This window comes from Rhipicephalus microplus, chromosome 4, assembly GCF_043290135.1.
Source record: "Rhipicephalus microplus isolate Deutch F79 chromosome 4, USDA_Rmic, whole genome shotgun sequence".
NCBI lineage: Eukaryota > Metazoa > Arthropoda > Arachnida > Ixodida > Ixodidae > Rhipicephalus > Rhipicephalus microplus.
This window is the reverse complement of record NC_134703.1, coordinates 19,184,632-19,204,339: the sequence shown is the minus strand read 5'-3', so window position 1 is coordinate 19,204,339 and position 19,708 is coordinate 19,184,632. Positions and strand designations below refer to the sequence as shown.

Here is a 19,708-nt window from a genome sequence, read left to right as displayed (position 1 = left end):
TTCGGGTGTACGCGAAAAATCATCCGCGTCATTCCTCATAAATGACAAAGCTACAGCTGCGCATCACTTGGATTTAACCTGGCCTAGCTGTGCATGCGCCGAGGAGAAGCCGCCGCCAAGACACGCCCACAGACGGAGACGCTTCGCGCCGAGTTTGTCCGATGTGGCTGGCTGCCTGGCGCCAGCCGAGCACGAGCGACAAAAGTAAGCGCTTCTATCGGGGGTGCCAAATCCAGGTTTGCAACCTCATTCCTGGCGCTGGAGTTAGGCCGGTCTTGCATGATCTGTGACAGGCTGTGGTTCGATGCTACTCTGTCTACGCCAAAGAAATACCTACAGCTTCAGCCTGGAAGGTCCCGTTAAGCCCCAAGATCAACCAGCTTCGCTGTTTCTTAAGCTTTACACGGCTAGTGTAAGCTCCCTGTACGCTGTAACATATACATATGACCGTAGCCACCATTTGCTTCTATTTCAGTTCCAGGATGAACTTGCACTCGTCTATGGTGGTGCGGGTGCTGGTGTGGCTGTTCTGCATGAGCGGCTTCCTGTACCAAACGTCGGAGATCATCGAGATGTACCGGCGATACCCGTTCACAGTGACCATCATCGAGGAAGTGCGCCAGAACATACTGTTTCCGGGACTGACCGTGTGCGTCGAGAGCTGGTGAGTCTGCTTGCTGGCTCATCACTTTTCACGTGGTGTGGCGTGACATCGCTGGAAATCGCTGGAGCGTTGATCAGCGCTTACTTAAGCACTTTCAATTACGTAGTAGGGTAATATGCTTTCACAGGAGTGCCACAAGAACAAATGGTTGGACAAGTGCCTTTGTTGTCCCCAAAGCAGAAGACAGTGCCACTTGTCGAAACTTTGGATCCAGCAAACAAAATTAACCTCTTCATGCCCCCCCCCCCCCCTCTTCCATCTTCCCTTGAATGTCTGCCCTGCTTGGCTTCCGTATTAACGGCACCTAATATGTGACGCATCGAGTAATCACCCGCTCAAAATAAACGTTGTGACGTAACAGGTAACAAATGTGAAACGACTTTAAAGCTAAGGGCTACAGCATTCTGTCTCAATGCAGAACTTTCATATTGGGAGAGTATATGTGTTTTCTACCCTGCTTTAACTCGAGTGAGTGGATTTCTCAATAACATTTATGATTTACACGAAGCAGCACAACACGACTGGACCGAGAATAAGAGGTTATACGGAGCCCTAGCTTCCAGCTAATCATTTTTTAAGACGACAAACATTATTTATAAAACGACACTGTATCGATAGTAAAAGCAAGCAGACAATGCATAAAGACACATAACAGACACCTAAAGTGTCATCACTGTGTGTCTCTTCTTATACTCGGTACCTGTTGTTTGGCGCTGCTCCGTATAAGTTGCCAACAGGGGCGTAGCCAGAAATATTTCTCGGGTGAAGGGACGGTTCAACCAGTATGGATGTTCGTGCTTGCGTTTGTATGTGTGCGTGTATAATAATAAAAGCGAAATTGAAAAATGTCAGGGCAAGAAATTAACCCCCCCCCCTCCTGGCTACGCCCCTGCTGACCAACAAGCCCGAGATCGTATCGTTAAAATTTTGTAAAGTATGACTGGATAACTGCATGACAAAGGTTACTTAGTCTAAAAACGAGACAAGGCGGTGTCTTGTTTTGCTTCGTTGTTGTTTTACGTTTCTTACAATGATTTACTAGGTTTCTTTTAATCAAACTGGAATATTTATGATGTTTCATGCAGGATCAATGCATCAAGGTTGTGCGAGCTGTACCCGAAAGCGTGCACTGTTGAAACTCAGGTAACAAATGCTCACAATAATAATAATATCTAAGTTTTAACGCTCCAAAACCACGATATATCGCGTACTAATGCTGCGAGCTAATGCTACATAAAATATGGAGTTATTTGTGACCTTACTGTCTTTCTACGCTATGGTACTTTCAAATGGTCACCAAAACGTGTGCTTTTGCAAAAAATGGGATTATTAAGGCTTGACGTAGTCTACAGAACGCTCATACACGCGAGAATACAGAATTGTCTGGTGTGTCCTATGAGGTATAGGTAACGGCAGTTACTGAGGAAGCGTACTGTAATATACGACGATTCTTAAGAAAACAATGGTGCATTTTTGTCCTCTCTGGTGTAATGATAGAGCTATGAGCATGATGATTCGGGAAAGAGTGAGGTGTTTTGAAATCTCGGAATAATAACGGCGCAAAAGATGGAGAACAAGAAAAAGAGAGGAACAAACAGCGCTGGCTCACAAGGTTTGCTTTATCAACGCCTCGCAATATATTTTTTCGCAGTCATGGACGACAGAAAGAAGAAACAATAATAAATAAAAAGAAATAACAAATTATGAGATCCATCACGGCTAAACATGAGTATTGACATACACTTTCTTGCTTGTCAAGGCAGTCGAACACCTGCTGACGTACGCGCTGCATGCTCAGCCTTTCCATTTACAACGCCTCCGAGATTTCTCGTGTCAGCAGGTCCCGATGACGGTTGTCAACCGTGCATTGCTGATATGCAGGAATGCAGCCGCAGTCGCGGCAGTGGATACCAAGGTGGCCAGATAACGGCCTAGAAGCATTGTCTGCGTCTCCCCTTGTTTTGTGCTCCGTCTTTTGCGCTCTTTTGTTTCAGAGATGGTGGACTAAGACGTTTAAGCATCCACTTTAGCTACCTCTGCAGCCTTGCTTTGTACTTTCGATCATCGCTTTGATATCCGTACTTCCAACAACCATTCATATAAAAACCTGCGAATTTATACCTGAGTACAGTACTGAAAATCCGTCCAAATCGTATGGCGTGCTTTTTGAAGGGCCAATACACCGCAGTTATTTTCAGATGGTTTCCTATATGTTAGTTTTTACACGTATAATTTCATTTATGCAGTGTAAATACGGTGCGGTGCTGTTGCATGAACTGAAATGCTGGAAAACTGTGGTGGCCATGCATTGGGGCGTATTATTACAACAGTTATAGGGTTCAACTCGTCAAAGCCACGATGTGGCTGAGACACGTTGGAGTGGAGGACTGAAGACCAAATTCGACCACCTGGGATTCCCTTACGTGTACCTGAATCAAAGCGCGTGGGGCGACATAGTGATTAAACCAACGCAGATATAATGCGATAGTTATAACAGTTGCATTCGTATGTGGGTTGCGTGTCTCTAATTTACTCATTACGTCGGTTAAGTGATGACTGACTCGTTACTGCTCACAGACATTGGCTGAGGACATCTACCAGATCCAGTTCGAGCCGGAGATGCGGCAGCGCATCGCCTTGGAGCAGCGGGACCTGTTTCGTTGCAGCATGCGTTCCACTGTCAGCTCTTGCTTCTCCTTCAACTGCCTTGAAGTGTAAGTAGCTTCGTGGCTCCACTGCGAACTCAACAATAACGTACAGGCCTCTCTTCAACAGTATAACATATACGTATAAAAAAAACGCTTTTACGTCGACCTGATTGCAGCACGAAGTGATGGCGAAAATATATGCATGGCTTAGGAGGCCTCTTTATATAAGCCGAAGGCGTTTTGTAAGATTACAAAGAAAAAGAAAACTGTCATGACAAGCGCGATTTCTCATTGACTACGTTGCAGGATGAGAATGACGTATTTCCGATCTCCTGCTTCCATGTGCTACACTGTCGATGCCAACCAGTGGGCGGACCCCAATCACCGATTCCATAAATGCAAAGTTCCTTGGACGTGGGGTGCGTGCTTCATTTTCTCTACCCACTAGCACGTTGCATAATTTTTTTAGCTTTGCCACCATTCGCCTTACATTCAGTTCATTTCAGACAATGTTTTGGATGGAACAATGCTGCATGGCTGAATAAATAGACGCGAAAGCTTTTTCAAATATAATTAGAAAAAGAAACGATACGTAGGATAAAGCATGAAGGAGAGGGGAGGTATCTGAGGTGGCCTATCTGAACTTTGAAGGTTATTAAAGAACTCTTGCACTGTCTTGAGTGGGAGTGCTAGGCAAAACGAACGTGTAAAGCATTTGCCGATACGAAACGATAGCAGCCACCGTGGTCGCGTGTATTTTGACGCAGTCGACAAAACAAACAAAAAAAATTGCCCGCAGCTTCCCTCGGGGGAACACTGAGGAGGATGCGGAAGCGGTTCCGCCAACAGTTTGGCCGGCGCTGGTCGAAGGGACGTCGATCATTCTGTTTGTGGATTCGTTGGCATTCATTTCACGGGACTTCGGACGTCGACGCGAAGTACAAACCAACGGACGAGCGGCAACTGAGCGAGCGAGCGCCGACCTTGAGTATATATACAGCGCGACGGCGCATGCGCTGTCAGCTGTCGAATGTTCTCGAAGGAGAAGCGCGCGCGCGGCACAGATGGTGACGGCGCGACGGCGCATGCGCTGTCAGCTGTCAAATGTTCTCGAAGGAGAAGCGCGCGCGGCACAGATGGTGGGCGACGGCGCGACGGCGCATGCGCGCGCGTCAGCTGTCGAATGTTCGAGAAGCGGTGCGGACGGCGCACTACAAGGCGCGAGTATAAGATGCTTCCGCATCTAAAAGAAGGCATGGAACTTCGCTGGTAAGGTAATGATGTAGAAGAGCGATGACATTTGTTGGCCGTCATCAGCATAGCTGTGAACTGATTTTTTAATTTTTCTTGCCGCGCTAACACCGAACGTTTCACAGCCTGGCTATACTTGCTATGACGAAGCACTCAACCGGTAAGAGGCCAGGACTTTCCGGAGGTCCAAGTACGAAGAGATGCTAAGTTGGAGACCGAGCCTGGTAACTGTGGGATTAGTGGTAACCACCTCGCCGACAACGCAGCCCGTTGTGCCCACGAAGGAGCACCCACACCGCTCATACCCCTGTCAAGTGTTTATGCCGCAGAACTTCGCCGCATCGTGCATAATACCACACTTATACATTGGAATATTTCATCAAACGCCCCTCGACGCCCACAGAACCTCACTTCATTAGTCCAATTACAGCTCCCATCAAAGACTTCGCGACGGTACGCTACAATGCTGTATCGGTTGTGGGTCGGCATAGCCTTCACCAATTCATTAAGTCATCGCATTGGCATGGCTGACTTCCCCAACTGTGATAGCTGCCATTGTGTAGAAACTCTCGACCATGTCCTGTGCGATTGTCCAGATTTTGAAGAAGATCGCCGCACTCTTCAGTGTGCCTTAAGGAGGCTGGATGATCGACCCTTTACTTTCGAGAAGATCTTGGGAGCGTGGCCTTCACGCACTTCAGCCCAGAAAGCCACATGAGCCCTTCTACAATTCTTGAGGGCAACGTCACTGTGCGACCGCCTGTGAAACCTGAAGTGTGTGTACAGTGTGTGTTATCTGTATCTCCTCCTTTTCTCTCTTTTCTCTCTCATTTCCCTCTCCCCTGTGTAGGGTAGCAAACTGGACTTAGTCTACTTAACCTCCCTACCTTTCTGAGATTTTTTCTTCTCTCTCACTCTGAGCCAGTTAGTACAGCGACATTATGAAAACGGCCAAACACACGAAGGCGGGGACAAAAAAGATGACACACAGAGCGCTACTCCGAAGTGGCATTGATTGGAACACACACACGCCATATATGAAGAAAGGACGTATCCCGCATTTCATCGGGGGGGGGGGGGGAGACGGGCACTTTCTTGGTTTCGGGAGGGGCACCACCTTGAATGGTCATTTTTCACTCTCTCTGCCATGGCGCAAAAGAACTTCGGAAAGAAGGGATGGGTTAAACGTCTCGTTGCTCTAGCCGCCATGAAGAACACACTCATAATTTAGTGCCCTCACCAGATTTCCCGAAGTATTGGCTCTGTAATCAACCCACTGAAAGAAGCTGGTGTTTCCGAGTTTCTTTTAAGCGACCTTGGTGAGACCTTATTGCGGAAGCTCCAGAAAACAAGTCATGTGCCTCAGAAAGACACCGGCAGGATGAAAGCTGCTCTTATTCCGTACGTAAACCAAATTATATAGTATGGCTGCTTTGAAGAGCTCCGCTGTTGACATCTGTGGTTTTACGAACCAAGACCACGATATGATTATTAGGCATGCCGTAGCGGAGAGATCCGAAAACTTTGAACATGCATGTATTTATTTTCACGTGCACGGGCATCGCACAGCCCACAACCTTGAGTATCTCGATTGCACCGAAAAGCGACGGCCGGGTCTAACGCGCGTCAAGCAGCCGACCACCGTAACCAATATACCATTGTGGCGGACGTTTACACCGACCCGTCGTGGTAGATGAGCACGTAATGTATCGTATTGCGAAGCTCGAAGGTGCTGGTTCGATTCCTGGCCATGGCAGCCACTTTTAAATGGGGTCAAAATGCAAAGAACAACCATGGACTTGAATTTACGTACACGTTGAAAAACCTATGGTGGTTGAATTGAATATGGAGTCTCTAAGTACAGCGTGCCTTATAACTATAGGGTAGTTTAGACGCATACGTAAAAGCCTGCAGGAATTATTATTACGCTCACATCGGTCGAAACGTTACGCTTTATGATGCAACCGACCATGTCGTAGCTGGCGGTGCTTTAAGAGTGCAGTGTTTTTGCAGAGCTCTCTCTTCGTGCCGCATGGTCGCCCAGCAAAGTCCTGCAGCTGCAGAGCACGGACAAACTACCACTCGTCATCCACAGATCGGAGACATGTCCACCAGACAGACTGTCGTCCATCACAGTCAAGCCGGGACTCACGTACACAGTCTCCGTGGCACAGGTATGTTTCTGGCTATGAAATTGCTGCCTTCATTCCAGTGCCGGTATTTTAACCGAAAAAGATTACACATATACCCCACTAAAGAGAACCACGTGTGAATGCGAAGCAGAGGGAAGATGGTGTACTGGAGCGGGAGGTGGTGTATGTACATAAGTGATAGCATGTGCTGGTGCTACCACTGACACTGGCAGCGGCAATGACGCTGGCACTCATCGCGGCAGTATGCAGCTGTCGCACCCCTTGTCATGCGCGCCGCTCCGTATAATTCCTAACGTCCTTCTTCTAGGAATCCTCTACTCCTCGGAGCAGAGCGCATGATAGGGGTCGCAACAGCTGCGCAATACATGGACGCCGTAGGGAAAGAGTGAGGAAACAAGGGACACAGCCCCCGCCATAAGATACTTCGCATCTAAAAAGAGAAAACACTCAGAGTACCTTATGCATTCGCCCATGACGACTCAAGTGCGAAAACTGCTCTTTTATTATCAGCCGATGGAATAATCTCCCACGTGCAAGTGCGAGGTACATAAGCAGGCAACAGAGCTCCGCAACGGACGTTGCACCGCTTTCCCGAATCCGACTATCACTAACGTCGAGCCTTTCGTATCAACATCACCGTCTCCACGTTTTCGTGCCGCCCAAGGATCCTGGCACATTTTGAGGTACCTATGGCGTTCACTTTGAATATTTGTTGATCATGTTTGAACGCGTGAATGCACCTAACAGATTGGATCCCACACTTCAGCTGGCTAATGTGTCGTCCTCTTTGAGACGCATGGCTAAGGTGTGGTATGACAACAACGAAGAAAAACTCACCAGCTGGGACGTATGCAAAGAAAGGTTACGAGAGGTTTTCGTCAATACCTCCAGCCGCAATCGTTCGTCAGGAACTTGCAAACATTGGAGTGATTTCCGTGTGCTCTGTTGCTATCCTCAGAGTTAGCGAATGACCTGCTGCTATCATTTCCCCCAAGCCGTTGGGTCGCTCCTCGTTTACGCAACCCGACTGAGCGGAGAACTGCGGACAACCGCCCGGTGTGCTTCACCTGCCACCATGTTGGAAATATTAGTCGCTACTGCCGCAACCCGTGCTTTTCAGCACACTCGTGCGTTACGTGGTTGGTCGCGCATATTTCACGCGAAAAGACAGGAAAAAGTCCGGACGGTTGACCAACACACTACCGTGCCTGTCCGCTTCTCTGTTTCTTCATCTTCGTTCACTTCATTCCTCCGTAAAAATACGGGGTCATCGTCACGTAGTGATGGATGTTATCCATCAGTCTCGGTGCGCTCCACTTGTTTTGCTGACCTTTGGCTAGCTCCGTGTAATTTGAACTTAAATCAAAGCACAGCGCATAGCAAAACTTCTTTGGCTGTTCCCACATTAGGCTGCCTTCGTATACATGACCACTGTTTCGCATTCTGTACTTTTCTAGCAAACAGTTCGTCGTCTACCTCCTCCGTTCGCATCGAGATGTTCGGATTACACGGCAGCCGGGAAGAAGGACGAATTACTGGGTTACCTAACTCAAGACGTACGTGATACATTCGTTTCATTTGCTGCTGGTGCGTAGACAGTCACTAAATCTAAATTGCTGGACCGCTGGTGCGTCGACAGGCACTAACTCTAAATTTAGCAGAAGGTGGGTAAAAACTTACCAAATGGGTCAAGTGAAGAAAGAAAAACAAAATTAAAATATTTGCAACAACACGTTTTTGCAGGCTAATTCATTTATATTATTGAATAAGTATACAGTACTGCAGTAGCACGAAGGAAGGATGCAGAAAAAGACTGCGAAGGAGCGTGAGAAGGTGTCGGTGGGGGGTTACATTGCTCGGGCAGCAAGTGGGAACATTGATCAAAAGGACGTGGTGGCGCATGCTGTCTCTGCAGGTATCAGTAGACGGCTCCTACATTTGTACGTTGAGGCGACAGACAGCTGGAAAATCACTTCGCTCGCTGGAGCAGCCCCATTCTTTTTTGCCAGCGTTCTGTAGAGTTATGGGAAATCAGACTTTAAAGGAGTTAGCCGTTATCCTTATGCTTCGTGCAGCATTTAAATTTGTTATTAATAGCATTCATTATCTCATCCTCGTCACGAAACTCACTATTTTTCTCTTTGGTTTATTTTGCTTGGCAGCTGTGCATTCAAGAGTGCCTCATAAAACAAGAAATTAAATTGTGTAACTGCATCAGGCCTCTGCACGAGTATGGCTCCAACTTTAATGTGCCGACGTGTGGCTACCAAAACACGGGTGAGTTTCGTGAGTGTGGTTGAACTTGGTGAAACTCAGCTCAACTATTTATTTATCTCTTCCTGTTTTTTATATCGCTGTCATATCGAACACGCTGGTTGGTAGTTCTTTATGTACCCTATGCTTAAACGTCATGAGCATTAAGCAAGAGCTAGGCAAAGCAACAATGGTAGATAACATTGAAAGATATACCGCTTACTGTGCAAAAGCCTTTTTGCCGTAGAGTGCCTCGTAGTGAAGCAAATAGATGATATTTTGTTAAGTCTAAAGTACCAATATGAAGCCCCAGAGACATCTTGGTTGCCCAATTTTCATGTAGTTTAATTACCCGCGTACCTTTATAGGCAATAAATTTTAATTATCGTTCAGTTTTAAGCATAATGGCTCCGGTTTTACTATAAAGAAATTGCTAGCTTCCGCCTGATGCCTTATAGGTATTTGTTCCCAACTATGCGGAAGCTAGCAGGGGAAATAGTTTGACCGTGTAATTTGTCTTTTACATGCTTACTAGAATACTAACCTCTTTTGCCACTCTCAACATATTTTATATCGGTCAAGCTTAAAGTTAGGCTTGTCCAGCTGTAGCAAAAGTTGCTCGGAGTTTAGCCATACATGTGCTTTAGGTGGTACTGGAATCGTTGTGAACGCTACTGTAGTAGTAAATCCCAGGCACCAATTCTCATTTTTGGATTGCCACGGGTTTTGTGGCACAATGTCTGCTTCATGAGAAGTGAAAATAATTCAAGAAAAAAAAGGGCTGTTAAGTGATCAATGTTCACCAAGAGAACAATGTCAACGCATTGATTGTTCAGGCACAAAGAATTTCTTGCAGAGTGCATATTTTGTTACCATGTATTCATTCTCTTCTAGCCGTCTGCGACAAACAAATTACAAACAAGACGGTAACAAAGTGCATGAAGAAATGTGGAGCTCCATGCGAGTAAGAAAACATTCGTTTATTAGCAATGCGTATATGTTGCAGGAAGAACGAATTAAAAAGGAAGATTGTTGAAAAGGCTTGTTTTCATTTAGATGCAAGCTAGCGAAACCAACAAGCTACTAATCCAAGCAAGACATGGAGGATAGTATTTGTTTCTTAAACTGTAGTAAAGTAATTAAAATGTATATTTTTGATAGTGTAGCACGAGCACGTAATCTTCGAATTACGCGTAATTGGAAAGTTATTGCTGCACCGTAATTGTTGAGAAACTCTTCGATTGTTTTAGAATATTCTGATAAGGTTTCGCGCATTACCCGAGTAGTCAAGTTTATTAACAAGCTAACGCGATCATTAGCGAAAACGCTGGAGTATTGCACCACCCACATGTACAAAAAAAGATGACGTACTCCATCGTTGATCAGATTTTTTGATGATTGCCAACCATACTCGACGCTATCGTTGTATTGAGAGTGCTGTTTGACTTTCTTAGCACAAGTAGTTCGTCCAATGAAGCATTTTATATTTAACCAACTGACTGCCAAACTCGCTACCATCCCAACCACGTGGCAATGCGATGTTTCTGTTTTTTTGAAGCAGAATATTTGTCGATGATGAATTAGCGTGCTTTGCTCTTTAACGTATATAGTTACATATCCGGGTTTTTGAGAGAGAGAGAAATAAATATGCAAGGAAAGGCAGGGAGGTTAACCAGACGCACATCTGGTTTGCTACTCTGCACTGGGGAAGGGATAAAGGGGAGAAAAGAGGTTGCAGAAAGATGAGAAGGTACACACAATCACGAGCACACTCGGGGAGCACACACAGTCTACAGGCGGTCGCTCAGGTTTGTTGACTTTAGGTAAAGTAGCAGTGCTTTAGTTGCTTTCTGCGCAACTGAGGCAGATGCCCAAGGTCCTAGTATCTTCTGCACACAAAATGGTCCGGAGTCAAGTTGATTCAAAATCATCCGGAGCTGGCATCGCTGTGTGTCGTAGCAAGCGCAGCTGCACAGGACGTGTTCGATGGTCTCTTCAGCTCCGCAGTAGTCGCATGTAGGAGTGTCTTCCATACCAATGCGAAAGGAGTACACCTTTGTAAGTGCAACACCCAACCAAAGGCGGCATAACAGTGTCGCATCGGAGCGGGAAAGTTGTGATGGTAGCTTTAGCTTGAGCGAAGGATCCAGTTCATAAAATTGACACCTTTGGAAGCTGGTAGACGACCAGAGCGTGCGTGTGAGATCTCGAGCCAGCAGGTAAAGTTGTCTTGCTGCATCATTCCTTGATAGAGGAATCGGGACCACATGGGTTCCTTCATGGGCTGAGCGGGCTGCATCATCGGCTAATTGATTTCCGGTAATACCGATATGTCCAGGCAGCCATTGATATATAATATCATGCCCTCGTGCTTTAGCTTCATGATGGCAATGTCTTATTTCTTGTACCAATTCGTCATGACTCCTCCTACGCATGGCAGACTGCAAACTCTCAAGCGCTGCCTTCGAATCACAGAATATGACCCATTTTCCTGGACGTTCTTGAACGAGATATTGTAAAGCAGTCCTTATAGAAGCAAGCTCTGATGCCGTAGATGTAGTCATATGCGACAACTTAAACTTGATTGTCATTGCTGCAGCTGGAATTACAGCGGCACCTGATGAGCTGCTGGACGAGACGGACCCATCAGTGTATATCTGCGTGCGGTCTAAGTACAACTCATGTACTAATACAGAGTTGCTTGCTTCATTGCTACTCTGGAGTGATTGCTTTTATTTTTGATTCCGGGAATTTCTAGACGTACTTGCGGCTGGTCGAGGCACCACAAAGGACATGCCATTCTCGCAGCTGGCGTATATCCTGATAGAATGCTGTTTAGGTGCTTGGCTATGACGTCTGAAACCGTAGCACGTGGTCTACCGGAAGATAGAATGGCCAAGTGGTGGTCGGATACACGGCTAGCATGTCGAATGTGCGCTCTGAGGCAATCCACAACTCTATATGTCCTGACCGGATGGTCTTTAGCAAGCATGATTGTGGCATAAGTAGAAGCGCATCGGGGCAGTCCTAGGCAGATACGCAGTGCCTGACCCTGCAAACTCTCCAATTAATGAGTATTGGATTTGGAAGTGTTAGTCAGTACCGGCAAGCTGTAGCGCAATAGACCCAGAAATAGGGCCCTGTACAGCTGTAGCATGGAGGCCACAGAAGTTCCCCATGCTTTCCCGCACATGAATTTCATTATATGCACAGTAGATAGCAGTCTCTTCTTCAAGTACGCACAATGCGGGCTCCACGAAAGACTTCTGTCGATTATTATGCCCAGGAAACGATGCGTCCGTGCATATTTGACACTATGCCCATTGATGTAAACAAAGTATGGCGTCATTGGTTTGCGTGTAAACGCCATCAACGCGCACTTCACAGTTGATATATTTAGGCCTTGTTTTTGAAGGTAGGCTGTTGTGAGGGTTGCTGCCCGGGTTGTTGACGTTGCAAAGAAAGACTAGAAGTGTTGTCACCGTGAATTTTATTACCACAAACTTTAAGCCCTTCTTAATAAATTGAGTGGCGTGTTTCAGAGAAACGTCATACGATGTGCGTCTTACAAGCCTGGGAGAGGATAGGGTAAGTCGGACGAACAAGCTTTGCTGTTTAATGGGATTTAACTGTATATCACGAATATAATGTTCGTATTTTTTTCGTTAACATATCAAACTGTAGCAAAAATAATTTTTGTTGAATAGGCGTTTATTATGAGCAAGCTTTAGTTTCAAACAGGTGAAATATTTCCTCATCACCATAACACATCCTGCGAAAGTTTCCGTACTCCTAATCATTCATATATCGCCTAATTATGAATACGTACTCCTAATCACTCTTTTGTTGCATGAAATTGCATTTGACTCAAAATCGTGTAAAATAATGTGAGATTCGCCATTTCAGAGACTGAATTTTCGGCGGATTTCGGTAAACTATTAAGCCAAAGTGCATTTTATTACGCATGCGTACTTATCCAGAACCAAGCAACATTTCGTGTTGCTTGGTTCTCGATAATTAAATTGGCCTAACACCACGTCCGACATAATCTATAAAGAAATATTTGCTTTTAAGTACGCATGCATAATAAATGCACCAAGCAACAAGACATCTAGTTCTGCAGTATGAAATAATTTCTTGGTCATCTACGCGTAAACCCCCATGCTTCCGATAGAATTGCGTGCTTTCATGAGTACATCGTGCCGGTATAGTAAAGAAGTAACCCATAAATGTTACGAAAATTTTGAATTGAGACACAAATGAGGCACATGCCAAGCGCGGAAAGTCATATGAGAGGATATATTTTTGAATATAGAAAAATCAACAAGGTGCATATTTACCAACTATGCGATCAAGCCGCTAAGACAAAAGCTTGTGCAGTGTGTTGTGATGCGTAACTATAGTAAACTAACTACGCTTGATTTGGCTACATGTGAAAGTGTGCACTTATCATTCAGCTCGACGACTTGGCTCACTTACTTGAAATGTTTTAATAGTAAATGTAGCCACGTAGTTTCTACTCGGGCTGTTTTCACCGTAGAGAACATCTTTGTACATATATATAGCTCCCTATGTCTCGTGTCCTCCAGTGAAGAAAAAAAAACATAGTTAAGAGCTGTGCGCAACGACTAAAAATATTTCTGTGTCTGTTTCTTTCAGAAAGAGAAGGAAAGGTAGGTGTACACTACTTCTGGATCTCCGGCGCACTCTTCTTTCTAATGGGCACATGGTCAAGTTCTGTTCCTGCCATGCTTTCTCTTGTCAGCCTATTTGCTCTTCCAGACACTCTAAGGTCTTTCCTGTCCACACGACCATAAGTGATAAAGACCTGGTCTAGACAGACATCGGTTCGATATAAAGCCGCCACCGGTACTTTTTGTTCGTCGATTACGAAAGTCAGATTCAGGCATAATATACATTCGCGATGCAGCGTCGCTAACCAACGCAAAGGGTGCTAGTGAGGTGTGAGGGCAGAGCCTTTGATGCCGTATTGCGAAAGCGCAGGGTCACGATCATCTATAGGTGCAGTGAGCACAGCTTCTTTTTCAAGACTCAACAGAAGTCCAACCGGCCTGTTGTCTGCTGAATAGTGAATGAGCTAGTTTATTTTTGTCTTCTTGCAAGGCGGTACGGTAACGTAACGTCAAGCTAACCATGCATGCACACGACTTTATAGAAAACAAAATATCTGTGCGCCAAATGTATACATTAAAAGGCGACGTTAGGAAGTTGTGCGCTTACTTTGGTTAGCTCATTCATTCTTTCAGGCAGAATGCTCTTCAATAAATTTAAACCTTGCGAGAGTACTGCTTTGCACTTTATTTAGGCGTATACTATACTCAACTTGCCTTTATTTGACGAACCACTGCGGCGTGTATTGCAGGAATTCGTTTTCGGTTTACGTGAAGTTTTCCTCCGACTCGCAGAAAATCTTCGAGTACCAGCCAAAGCTGACGGTAAGATCTTGACAACAGAACCATGCCACCGCGTCTTTTTTGGTCAATCTTTTTTTCGTTGAATTCATTCCGTTTAATCGCTCCGAAAACTACTGCCAAGCACGCTGGTACCAGCTCGCGCTAGTTCCATAAAAATCTCCAATAGGAACCAAGTTTAATTGGGGTGGAAAATAGCGAGCCACTTGAGTTGCACGAACAGTGCATCTCGCTTTCTTTAGATTTCACTGTATAGTAAGCGATATCGCAGCATCATTGTACCTTTCTTTGTGCTATATAGTTAAGTTATTACAGGTCTTCATTTATTATTTTTAGTCATCCCCGGCTTTGGAGCCGCAGTTTTGTTAGTCGCATCATCACCGACTCGCAGTGTTGTTTCTCTATAGATGGTTTCGGTGTTTGTAAACAAACTGGCTCGTGCCGAACGGCCCACCCCAGCAGACTTCCGGTGGGGCACTTCCGCCGATGCTTTTTCAATGGTTCCGGTGTTTTCGTGGTGCGGTTCAGTTTGCTGCTCTGTTATTTCTAGCGCGTTCCTTCGGATGTGTTTGCATCAACGTCTAGCAGCTACACGAAGTGGCTCACTGCTCGCGTGGTCGATCGGCGCCGCGCAAAATATCCGTCGTGGCGTTCCGATGAGCGCGGCTTCCTGCTCCGTGTTAACTCTGATAGCGGTCGCGCCTATACCAACAGAAAATGCATAAACTGCAGGAGAAGTTTGTCAGCGAACTTAATTGGGCCAGTTGGTTCTGCATGGCAACGATGTGGATGCGCTGTGAAGACGCGGACCGGGAATTGACAGCGCACACCTGTCCGTTTTTCCTGCCCGCGTTATGAAAGCGCACCCACATCGTCGACATGCAGAGAAAAAGTCCCTCGATTCATTGTAATGTTGTTGAATTCAGCTTTTCGACTAGAACTGGAAACCTTCCTCCTGTTGAACCCCGGAGATATGTGTGTTTTTGTCTAAGCATACAACCTCAGGATAAAATGCTTATTTCTGTGCCTGTGCCACACCGGGCAGCTTTTAAAGAGATCAGCGGCGATCGCAATCGTTCGCGATTCGAAGAGTTCATGTGACTGAGAAATTATAAAATGTGCTGATGTGATGACGTCAACCGCGGTAGCAGGGTCACGCGAACTATTATGGTTTTCTCACGGGTAAGCTATTCATGAATAAAACTTTCAAGTTGAACCTGCCTAAATTTACAGTCCATGTTCACACCTAAAAAATACATTAACGAGAATGCGATGTTCATTAGCGACAAAAAGACAGGCGATGAGTCATTTGCTCAAACAGATGAGAGGCCACTCGCTGGAGTCACTTTCAAAAAAAAATGCAACGACAATGAAACGTGCACACCACGACGTACACTGTGTGCCGACTCATGTTAGGCGTGGGTACTTTGCGTCCCGTGTTGTTTCGAACAGTGCACACAACTGATAATGCTTAAACTATAAAATAAACACCTTTGCGATAGATTTTCAGTGTTAGCTTTCATGCTTTGCATGCTGCCCATTTCCGGCGTCAGTACACTTATGTGCCACGGGTGGAACACGACAGTGACCGCATGATGTGTTCCCAGTAACCGGGCGCCTTCGACTAGTCTAACGTCTGAGTATCGCCTCTGTGCCATCAGTCTGCGCTGAACTTTGCATTGCCTTTGATGAAATGCAGAACAAACCTACGCGCTCTTAGTGGGAATCCAGTTTTCTCCCGTGATCGCTGCAATGCAGGCGTTCTTTCTATTGTCAGAACGTTTTGACTAGCATATAAAATTATTTAGGCATGTGAACTGCATCTTGGCTTGACACAGCTGTGCTCGAGTTGCCAACGCTTCATCAGAATAATTTTAATCCGCACAAAATATTGGAACACAAGCAGCCGCGGCCAGCAACAAACGCTAAAACCACGCAAAAACAAGCGAAACCGTCTGTACGTTCGAGCACTTCCGGTTTGCGAATATTGATAAAAAGTTTTATAAAAAATTAGCGCGCCATGCACTTAGCCACGAAAGTCTGGGTCGCAGCAGAGATGGTGGGCACCTTACTAGTCCTGGCTTGGCTAGGTCTTCACCCTCTCATTTGTCTCTTTCACACCCTTTACTATATTATACAATGCTACACGTGGCTATGCTTGACCTCTTAGTTTTCAATACTTTTGTGTTTGGTTATTTATCATTCATATGACTATGGCCCACCACGATAAGGACACAAAAGAAAGACACACACACAACGCTAACTTGCAACAAATGTTTTGTTTGCGATCGCACATGCTATTTATGTATCTTTCTCTCTGTGTATCTTGCAGTGTTCATGTTGGATAATGAGGATAATTTGCTATCTGATCATCGAGCATAACAGTTAAACTGTAAAGATGGTTATTTATGGTTCTGCTTGAAGTAGTGTAAAGATAAAAATTTATGGTTCTGCTTGAAGTCAAGTCTTATATCGGATACAGATGACATCAGAACGTAGGTTTTCTTAAGATAGGAGCTAAATAACTGTCAGAATATTGAATGAAAAATAATTGTTTGTCTTCACTGATATGCTGTGAGTAGCTAGCTTCTTTTTGTACGTGGTCTCTGAGGTGAGCCTCAACGTTGCGCGAAACATATAGTTAAAGGGCCCCTTGCCAGGTGGCGCAGCCAATTTTAGTTGGACACTGGGAGTTGTTGCGTGCCCAATAAAGAGAATTGTGCCACAAGAATTTTTCTAATCAGTCCAGTAGAATATGAGAAAACCAATGTTTTGAAGCAGATGAGCGCTACTGCTTTGTCAATTTGTCGTCACTCTGATCTCGCGCTTTAACAATCGTCATGTCATATCAACTAGCCCGAACCGCCACGCTTCTAAGTTTTGAAGCGACACGAAACCTTGATGCGAGGAGGCGAGCTTGAAACCCTTGCCGCTCGCCCCGTGTAGCCTTCGCAAGACATATCCGTTCCTAGTCTTGTTCGGCTAGTGAGTGGGAGGATCGCATGACGCATATGCATGAACACTTATTGTTCACACGATGTCAAGATTGCGTGACGTAATATATGATCATACCTGGTGAGGGGCCCTTTAAGCCAAAGAATAGACCAGGCACATGAATGTCGACATAAGTGTGCTACAACGAGCCAGCTACATAGAGTTGCCACCAGGCTTCTTTAATTTTTGTTTACCGTTGGTGTTATCCCCATTCCGCTGTGGTAAGTTGATGTCATCATCGTCATTTGTGTCTTAGTTACGCACCCAGCGTCTTTTCGGTTGTGCGTCTTCGGTCGTAGAAATGGTCCGTGGACGTTGTACGTATCTGTTTCATTCAAGACAATCAGGGACGTTACTCTGTGACTCTTTTATTTCACTGCACCCACTTTCGCTTCACAGCTCATTGAAGCCTTTGGTTACATGGGAGGCTACATCGGCATGTGGCTGGGCCTGTCCTTGTACTCTCTCATCACCGATGCGGAAAAATGGCTGAGAGACTTTTTCCTGCAGAAAGCTTTGAAAAGGAAGGCGGCCTTCGAAATGTTAGTAGCATATTGTTTGCTATGAACACACAACATCTGTATTTCTTGAATTGTTTTCTCCTATACTTGTTCTTCTTGCTTCAGGAGCAAGGCACAGCAGCAGCCACGAATTTTTACCACGAGTGAATACCCCGCTTGGCGGTGAGTAGGAAGTGTGCAAGTTGTGAAACGCTGTACCCTTCATGTGCGCGCGTCTTCATGTGCGCACATGAAGGCTCCCTAGCTATAGCATCATTGCCGCTGAGCATTTAGCTCGCTCTTATATGTCTCGGTAATTGCCTTTTAAGTGTGAAGCACCTTAAAGGTTCGTCTGGTATGCGTCACGGTATGCCGCGCAGTCATGGTCCATAATAAAAATAAGTATGTGCCACAAAAAAAAGAAAAAAAAGTAAATCCTACTATAGGCACCACCGGTCATTGGTTAAGACAACAAATAGCCGAAAATGTTTGTGGAGCTCGAACAACCTTCTCTACATGCTTAACTTCCACCCCCCCACCCCTTTTATTTTTTGGTATAAACCACCGCTAGGGCCATGGACGTGGTACATATATTTTTATCGATGTAACAAGAAAGCTAAACGTGACAAAAATGGCTATATAAACGGTCGACGTGAGCTATAGAACTCGCGAAGATTGTTGCACAGCTGAAAGTGAAAGCGGCACAGTTCGTAGTGATGGTACTACTAGCAAAGCGGTGTTACCTGTAATCTAGCCTTACTTGGAAGGAATATGTGTCGTATTAAAATGACAAAACACTTTCGCGATGTTCGGCGTACCTTGTAATTAACCATGAACTAACATACAATGCAAGTCAGGATTGGCAGATGGCCACGTACGCAGTTGCTTGAGGAGCGTATATGTACTCTATGTAGTTGGCTTGAGTAGCTTGACAGCAGCTGGTTGCGATTGAAAAGAAAGGCGTCAGTGTTTGCTTCACTTTCGTATCTTCTGTTGTTTTTGCAGGTCGAATCCACGTCCAGGTGACTGGGGTAGCATTCGAAATGCGGACAGTAGCCCGAAGATATTGTTACCGCCGTCGTACTAGTAGTATATAGAAGAAAATCACGATGTATTGATGAATACGCAGTCACTTGTCTAACTAAACAGCTTTCTCGCACTTTGACACACTTCGACATGGCTTGTGAAATTGACAGCTTTTTCGTGCAGCACACGCGTCTGGTTTGCGATGGGAGGGGAGTGTTTTTAACAGAGAGGGTTTCAAACAATACTGTTACTTCTGAGTCGGGTGAAGGATTAAAGTATCAATTTTATTACATTCTCGATGATGTGTCACAGCGAAAACCACTGAGAGGTTTCATCCGTCGGCTAAGGTAGAGGATTCTCAACTGACCAATTCGGCACTGTCGCATAGACCACTTTTCAGCGTATTGTGAAGATGATTAATGAAAATGATCATGGGTGCAATGCTTACATATATAAATTCATTATAGGCCCTGATCTGTGCACAGTCAAACTTTCTTAATTACTCAAAAATTTAACAAAACCAAAAGTTTTCAAAGTAGTGAAATGTAGCCTCAATAATGCGATGCAGGCGTTAATGTATTTGGGGCCGATAAAGATTTTACACTGAAGCCCATTTCTCAGTGTCGCTGAGTTTTTTTACGTAACCAAACATGATACGCCCAATTATCACTGTGGAGACTATATGAACTGCTTACGAAAACAGTTATTTTTTAATTGTGGATTGTTTAGGAAATGTTAGCTCTTGACACAGCGCCGATTGCTACTTTTGGCAGATAATAGGGTTCGT

At 45.2% G+C, this 19,708-nt stretch overlaps 1 protein-coding gene across 1 annotated transcript; it reads left to right on the top strand.

The window, feature by feature from the left end:
- Positions 1 to 481: 481 nt before the first annotated feature.
- Positions 482 to 19,218, top strand: LOC142813865 (epithelial sodium channel subunit delta-like). Its single transcript, XM_075891823.1, has 14 exons — positions 482 to 664; positions 1,750 to 1,807; positions 3,242 to 3,378; positions 3,619 to 3,731; positions 6,577 to 6,737; positions 8,174 to 8,272; positions 8,879 to 8,993; positions 9,864 to 9,933; positions 12,512 to 12,557; positions 13,629 to 13,642; positions 14,353 to 14,425; positions 17,795 to 17,937; positions 18,022 to 18,078; positions 18,901 to 19,218. Exons 1-14 carry the CDS (start codon positions 483 to 485, stop codon positions 18,980 to 18,982), a joined length of 1,350 nt encoding a protein of 449 aa, XP_075747938.1. The 5' UTR covers position 482; the 3' UTR covers positions 18,983 to 19,218.
- The last annotated feature ends 490 nt before the right edge of the window (positions 19,219 to 19,708 follow it).

What these genes read in the sequence shown, in the direction of transcription:
- LOC142813865 (XM_075891823.1), top strand. Translation starts at nt 483, where the DNA reads ATGAACTTGCACTCGTCTATGGTGGTGCGGGTGCTGGTGTGGCTGTTC. An exon ending in GTGTGGCTACCAAAACACGG is followed by an intron (nt 8,994 to 9,863) that starts GTGAGTTTCGTG and finishes ATTCTCTTCTAG; the next exon opens with CCGTCTGCGACAAACAAATT. An exon ending in AAATGTGGAGCTCCATGCGA is followed by an intron (nt 9,934 to 12,511) that starts GTAAGAAAACAT and finishes GGCGTGTTTCAG; the next exon opens with AGAAACGTCATACGATGTGC.